At 33.5% G+C, this 7,919-nt stretch overlaps 1 protein-coding gene across 9 annotated transcripts in view; it reads left to right on the top strand.

Annotated features, from left to right (window-relative positions):
- Positions 1 to 7,919, top strand: part of Iml1 (GATOR complex protein Iml1) — a 159,559-nt gene that overhangs the window by 51,075 nt on the left and 100,565 nt on the right. For 6 of the 9 annotated variants that reach the window (XM_018521780.1, XM_018521782.1, XM_018521788.1 and 3 more), the window contains 4 exons: positions 6,334 to 6,551; positions 6,641 to 6,846; positions 7,252 to 7,426; positions 7,502 to 7,726. In XM_018521780.1, coding sequence (XP_018377282.1) covers positions 6,334 to 6,551; positions 6,641 to 6,846; positions 7,252 to 7,426; positions 7,502 to 7,726 — 824 coding nt within the window. The remainder of the gene's footprint in view (positions 1 to 6,333; positions 6,552 to 6,640; positions 6,847 to 7,251; positions 7,427 to 7,501; positions 7,727 to 7,919) is intronic. The other 3 variants (XM_018521786.1, XM_018521785.1, XM_018521784.1) reach the window with 1 other exon arrangement.

Raw genomic sequence — 7,919 nt, 5'->3', positions numbered from 1 at the left:
TCGCAATATCAAAAATAAATATTTCACAAAATAATTATGTCACAAAAATTATTGCATTTTATATTATACTTTTAAAATAAAAATTGTTAATTAATCATTTAAATTATTGAAGTGTCTTTAAATTAACTTAAAATCTAAAAACAACATAGATGATTAATAATATTAATGGTCATAACATGTAACATATGATTAATAATAAAAATAATCATGAAATAGAAATATAAAGTTTCTAACAAGCATTAAAAAATATTGGTTAGATTTGTGACTTTAAACAAAATAATAATTAAAAAAATAAAAGTAAAGTTATATCTCATCAAACCTTGTTTCGTCAGATTTACTCTTATATTTCCATAAATTTTATGCATTATGCAGTTCTAAATGCCTAGGATCAGTTTTACATATCATTTTGCCTGTTTTACATCTGATGAGTTTATTGCTTGCAGTACACGTTGTTGTGATTCTGCCAAATAAAATATTTTAATATAAAAAAACTGTTTCATAAATTATTATACACTTTTCTCTTATTTTTCAGCTAATATTTTATTATTAAATGCAAATTGTCATATTTTTAATATATGTGAATTTATTTGTAAGTAATATACGTAAAATATATAAAATATATTACAATTTTTAAGAATTTTTAACAAATTTTACGTAGGCGACTAATGAACTCCCGTTTAACTGGTAACGAGTACAATACTGACGCTGCGTTCGACGCGCATGCGTCAGAAACGCGTCCCGTCCGGCATCACTGGTTAGGTATGCCGCCTTTTTAGCGTATGCGCACTACAGTACTAGTGACTTCTAGAGAAATCCAGTAATGTAAAGGATGAAAATCAAGCGGGGGCCGCGGCCGCGGGCTAAACTGTTCGTGGTTACGCGCGAGAATCGGAGAAAAGGCATGTACATTATATGTAATTTATTTCGCGAAAACAAAAAATCGAGAAGCACTAGACGAGTAAGATATAATATATAGAAGATAAGTATAGATTTGGCGGGATTTGCCAATATGTGATTCACAGTGAAAATTACTTAACTTACATATATTGCCAAATCTCGCCAAATCTATACTTATTTTCTACATATTACATTTTACTTGTCTAGTGCTTCTCGATTCTTTGTTTTCGCGAAATAAATTACATATAATGTACATGCCTTTTCTCCGATTCTCGCGCGTAACCACGAACAGTTTAGCCCGCGGCCCCGCGCTTTTCATCCTTTATATTACTGGATTTCTCTAGAACTTACTAGTACTGTAGTGCGCATGCGTTAAAAAGGCGGCATACCTAACAACACTGCTCTGAGCACGTCTTTCTTCTTGATCCTTGATCGTTGCATGCTATACACGAGAGCATTGTATCGTTCGTACACCTTACATTAAAGAGTATATTAGAATACGCAATTAGTGACTATATATTATTTCTCGATAGCCCATTATCCTCTCAAATTGGCTCTTAGCAGAGCGTGGTTGCATAGTGTATCTGTGTGTGGGGCTATTGAATAGCGCGAGAATTTACTCCAGTAAAAAAGACGCATTTTTCAATATGGCTGAAAATTGGAATTTGACTAGTGTGGAACCGCTTGACGACACAAATTATTTCCTGTAGAGCGAAAAAATAGAAGGAATCCCGAGGGCAAAGAAACTTTGGAAGAAAATAATGAATGTGAAGCCAACCGACAAATCAGAAGAAGGTGACGAAAGATATGCAGAAAAATTCAGTCTATCGAACGAATGGGACGATGATAACTACGCCGCATGTACAGTCAAGATAAACACGATGAGTAAAGCTCAATTATTAAAGTACAGTCATGAAAAAGATGCAAATAGGTTATGGAATCAAATTAAAAACAATATGGCAGCGGAAACTGAGCAGTTGAAGGCAAGAGCATTAAGTGAATTGTCAAATCTAAAAATGAATAAGGACGAAAGTGTAGATGCGTACGTTAATAGAGCGGAAGCTTTGAGAAATCAATGTGGACAACTTGGTAAGAACATAGAAGATTACGAATTAAGGATGTATATTATAAGAGGACTAAAATCAGAATTCGATCAGAATGTAAGAGTGTTTGAGACTCAGAGGGAGTTAACTATAAATGACATAGAAGATGCGTTAAAACAAGAGAAAACAAGAAGATATAAACGAAAAGATGAAAAAACATCGAAGGAGGAATATGAAAGGAGAGCGCGAGATAAATCAAGAAATGACTGTACATGCTACAATTACGGAATGAGAGGCCACACATCAAGCGAATGTCGAAATAGGAAGAAGTGCTTTAATTGCCAGGGATACAATCCCTTGATTGCAAAGAACCGAAGAGAAACGTTTCGCGTGGAAGAGGATTTAGAGGAACCTCAAGAGGAAGAGGATGTGGTCAAGGTTATAATGAAAGTAAGAATTAAAAACTTCAGATGAAGCGGTATTAACTGTAAGAGATCGAGCACACGTGAGCACAATAATAATAAATAAAAGGCCAGAGCATGCAATACAAGATAAGTCAGAAGGATATATATGGTTATTAGATTCAGGCGCTACAAATCATATGGTAAGAAATAAAGTCGTATTTGATAATATAGAGGACGATACAAGAGACATTTCCTTGGTTGACAAAGAAGGAAAAAAAACTAACCTCTGATGGTCGAGGTGAAATAGTAGTAAAACAGCACTTAAATAAAGATAGGATACGGTTAAAAAATGTATTGTGTGTATCAGACATTAACATGAATTTATTATCGGTAGCAAAAATCACTGATCATGGTTATAAAGTAGAATTTGATAAATATGGAGTCATTGTTTACAGGAACAAAGGGTGGGTGGGTGGGCGTGCGTGCGTGCGTGCGTGCGTGCGTGCGTGCGTGCGTGCGTGCGTGTGTGGTTAAAACTGAAACAATTAGATTATTATTTAGTATAACTGCCAAAAAAGAGAGAAAAATAAAGATTTACGATGTAAAGACCGCGTATCTACACGGAAAGTTAAAAGAAGAGATCTATATGGAACTACCAGATGGGATCCAAGCAAACCAAGAAAAGGCGTGTAAATTAAAGAGAAGCATTTATAGTCTCAAACAGGTCAGAAGATGTTGGAACGAATTTCTAATTGAGATTATGATTAGATGCGAAATGAAACAATCTAAAGAAGATCCATGTTTATTCTATGCGAGAGAAAAAAATATATTCTTATATTGCAGTATCCACGTTAATGATATGACAACAGTATCAAGCGATAATGAATTTGAAAGAGGATTCATGAAAAAGATTGAACAATATATAGAAATTAAAGATCTCGGATAAGCTAAAACTGTACTCGGAATAGAGGTGATACAAGAAGAAGAAAAATTGTATGTGCATCAGAAGAAATATATCGAAAAGTTACTTGAATTATACGGGATGGAAGAGTGTAACCGTAAGATCACTAATGGATTTGAACGTAAAAATGGAAGAGTACAAAGAGAGCGAAAGGATCGACATCCGAACTTATCAAGAATTAATGGGACGACTGATGTACTTAAGCGTCCATACTAGACCAGATCTGTCTTTCGCATTAAGTTGCTTATCACAATTCAATACTGACCCGAGAGCAATACACATGTCAGGACTGAAGAGGATCCTTCAATATTTAAAAGGAACTATCAATTATTAACTATAGTTTGGGAAGCAAAGAAAGATTGAAAAATTAGAATGCGAAACCGATGCGTCGTGGGACAGAACAGAAGATGCCAAATCGTTCACTGGAATCCTACTTTATTGGAATGGAGATTTAGTACATTGGAGAAGTAGGAAACAAAAGAAAGTTGCATTATCTTCCACAGAAAGTGAATTAGAGGCAATGTTAGAAGGTGTGAAAGAGGACATGGACTGCCAAACTGTTGCAAGAGATTGGATTATCGAATGAGATACCGTGTGAACTGAAATGCGACAATTTGAACGTCGTCAGACTAGCTAATGGTGGAAATTTTAAAACAAAATCTAAATTAATGAATAGAAGATGCTATTACATCCGAGAGACCGTGAAAGAACAGAACATTCTCGTTAGACATGAGCCAAACGTTAACATGAGAGCAGATTGTTTGACTAAACCCTTAAGGCGATGCTAAAGCCTCCTGTTTTACCCACATTTCCATTCGGTGAAAAATCTCCGAATTGGATTTACGGATTGCAAAAGTATTATTATGTAAATTAAAGTACGCACAAACAGGACCTCAGCTGTATTGGATTTCATGAGAAAATCGAAAAAAAGTTAAAAAATTCACTTACTTTTGGCTCGTAGCTGCCATGGCTCCCTGCCGTAGCTGCCTTGGCTCCGAGCTGTCATCTCGGATATATATTTGCTTGATATAAGAGTTTTAGAGTCCATATCTTAAAAATAAGCGTGCAGCTGAGGTCACATTACTGGAACGAACGATACCGAGTTTGTAGAATTAGAATTGAAAGTCTAGAAGAAAAGTATTTTCACCGAATGAAAAATATGTGTATACGGATGCTTTGTGAAGACTGGGAGCCGAAATTCCGTGTAGCAGTAGTTGCGCAGCTTGCGATAGATGGTGCTGGCATATGTTAGATAAGGACATATGTATGCGTTTGAGTAAGACAGAATGATATATAATATAATGTAAGAAATGAATAAAAGATGTCACTATTGGGCGCTTTAGCATCGCCTTAAGCGGTCCCACTTTATTGAAACATGTGAAGAGATTTATGTCAACCATGGACCGATAAAACCAAGAGGGTTGATTTTGAGAGGTTGTTTTTATCATTTACATGTCATTAAGATTTTTATGTTCATAGGTGTAGACAAGAAGGCATAACAGTTACTAGGACTCAGAGACCAATAGGAAAACGAATCTAAGTTAGATAGATGGCAGCACGAGACTGTGATTCTAAATTTGGCAACTCTGAGCACGTTTTTCTTCTTGATCCTTGATCGTTGCACGCTATACACGAGAGCATTGTATCGTTCATATACTTTACATTAAAAAGTATATTAGAATTATTATTGACAATTAGTGACTATTATTTCTCGAGCCCATCATCCTCTCAGTTTTAATTGTCGCTCGTTAAAAATTTTTTTTATTAACAATCAAAGTTATGGTAATTATTTCCCCGTTTTGCGTGAAAAATCAAATAAGTCTAGACGGGGGGAGGGGTTATGGGGGAAGTATAAACCGATTAGGGGAGTACGACTTTCCATGCGATGCGAGGTCCACTTCACCTCCTCACTGCTTAGGGACGTCTGACTTTCCGCATGAAACGAGGTCCACTCTACTTCCACCCTTATCTAGCGTAACGACTTTTTCTGTGGGTGGATCTTGCTTCGTGTGGAAAGTTAAACACTTCTAGGCAGGAGGGAGGGGGTAGAAGTGGATCTCATTTGAAAAATTAGACGCCCTTAGTAAAGGGGAAGTGGAGTCAACATCGCTTCGCATGGAAAATCGGATGTCTCTATGTAGAGGGGAAGATGTGGTGGACCTTGTTACGCGTAGAAAAATTTCGACCGCTTCTATCCGATTTTTCATGCAAAACGGATGAAATAATTACTAACTTTCAATTGACTTTTTAACGAATAACGAGCAACAGCTAAAATCTGTTTGAAGTCATTCAGGTTCATGAGATAATATACGTCAACGTCAAGGTCATCGGGGGGGGGGGGATGGGTCCTCTAATCTAAACAATTACCAAATTTATTAATATGGAACGTATTCAATATAATGAAAATTGAACTGAGTGTACAGAATATTTCAAAGAATTTTTGAATATAAATTTCTATATAAACAAATTATATAAATCATAATATAATTTTTGTTCAAAATAAACTTAAATTTTTATTAGAAACGTAACTAATTTTTTGAAAAATGTTATGTTACATATTAATATATGTACTATAGAACATTCCGTGTTATGAAGACTTATGTGTCAGCAGTTTCTGTTTAAAGACAGACTAAATATTATTTGTACTGGTAAAGGAACATTAAATCGGCAATGCAGTAATTTTCTCAATGATCTAATATTTCTCAGTTATTAAAGTTGCATTTTCTTATAAAGACTATTTTATACAATCGAGATCAAAATATGAAATGATAATCATTATAAAAATATAAAATAATGCTTTGATTTTTTTAACTTCTACTTATTTTCAACAAGTGATATCTTATCGAGCATCTATTCTTTGTGACTACATAAGAAAGAAATAGATATCAAATGAAAATAGAAGCAAGAGAAAAAATGTTCCTGAATAAAATTGTCGTTATAAAATTACAATTTATCTGTTTCTTCTTGTATATACAGTAAAATGATATTTTTAATCGCTTCAATTACTTTAAACTCTTATTCGAAATAGGAGTCGACTGGAAATCTTTGACAATTCCCGCGTGCCTGCCCATCACTACTGATTACTTCCCAGATAAACGGAGTTTACAAAACGATTACGTTGTGTCGGACTACAATCTTCTTCCAGATGATGTTAACGCTGATTTTGCTCAACAACGAGCAATATACAAGAAACCGCTTACAACTGTCGAAGTATTTAAAGAGCTGGTCTCACAGCGTTTGGCCCAAGTATAAATAAAGCACTTAGTTTTATGTACTTTTATGTAATTATATCTGTGTGTGTTTTGGAATAATCATGAATATCGTATTATATTAAGGGTTTCCAGTTAATTATTTTACCACCACTTAACAAGAATCAAAGTAACGCCGCTGGTAGCAATACCGTTCCAACGATTAGTACAGTAATGCGTGGCAGACAGACTGAATCTGAACCTAAAGAGGAATATCTACTTAGCATTGGAAGAATTTTTCATAAAATATCACTATTCGATAATTCTATAACAGTTACAAGATACCGTCCACGGTAAATATTAATATAATTATAATTTATAATTTGATATTGAAATTGTTTACCAACCAATTAATTGTAATGAAATTTAGTACATCTCTTTATGTACTTAATTTTTAGTTTTTCAACCGTACGTTTCAAAATCAATTTTGCCGATGATTATTATTTAATATTATTTTATAATTAAATTAAATTATATATATATAGTTTATTTTATTTTCTTGCATATAAAATTTTTTTTAATTTTTTCAAAAACTTTTTAATGGATTAATACATTGAAAATAAGATATAAAACTTGTATTTAATACGTAAAAAAACATGTAAATAAATTTTATTATAATTAGCGTTTTTCCAATGAAACACATTACACAAACACAAATTCTAACATACAACAAATATTAGTAATAATTATGTTTGCAGGCACCCTTATCCACCCTTTAATATTCACTATCAATATCGATTTCATGCTCCGCATCATGATACGTATGAAGTCTCGCGAGTGTCTTTTACCACAGAAAAACTTGAGACCTATAACTGGAATTATCTGGACCATTATATTTGCACACGAGGTCATACTGATTTTGCTTTAGTGGAAGTGAGTCGATTTCCAAAAGTCTGGTTTTTTGTATTATTAAGATGATACTAACTTAGATGTTTCATTTTATTTTAGGATCTTAAATATGCTTTCTTTCAGGCTCTCAAATATTGGAGGTTTCGAGTATTTCTATTACCATATAATAATCCTGCGACTCGTAAAATTTTAGAAGGTTTTCCAAGATGCGATATATACACTACACTTAGTAATGCTGAACAAGCATCATTGATGGACGGTTTTTTGCGCTTTATCGAGGGCTGGCTGAACAAGATACGGCGACCGAATCCCAATAAAAACTGGGTAATTTTTTCCTCTCTTTGTATTTGTTATATATTTATAGAGATAAATTAACGATTTCCAAATTATTATTTATTTTAAATATATAATTATTAATTTGATAAGTATAATAGAAGACATATCAAAAAGTAGTTGCATTGTAGTAACAAAACTTTATATTAAAAAAATATTGTCTATTTTTTTAAATTTCCAATCT

This window comes from Trachymyrmex cornetzi, unplaced genomic scaffold (genome assembly GCF_001594075.2).
Source record: "Trachymyrmex cornetzi isolate Tcor2-1 unplaced genomic scaffold, Tcor1.1 scaffold996, whole genome shotgun sequence".
Classification (NCBI taxonomy): domain Eukaryota; kingdom Metazoa; phylum Arthropoda; class Insecta; order Hymenoptera; family Formicidae; genus Trachymyrmex; species Trachymyrmex cornetzi.
The sequence above is the reverse complement of the archived record's forward strand: the minus strand, read 5'-3'. Positions and strand labels throughout refer to the sequence as shown.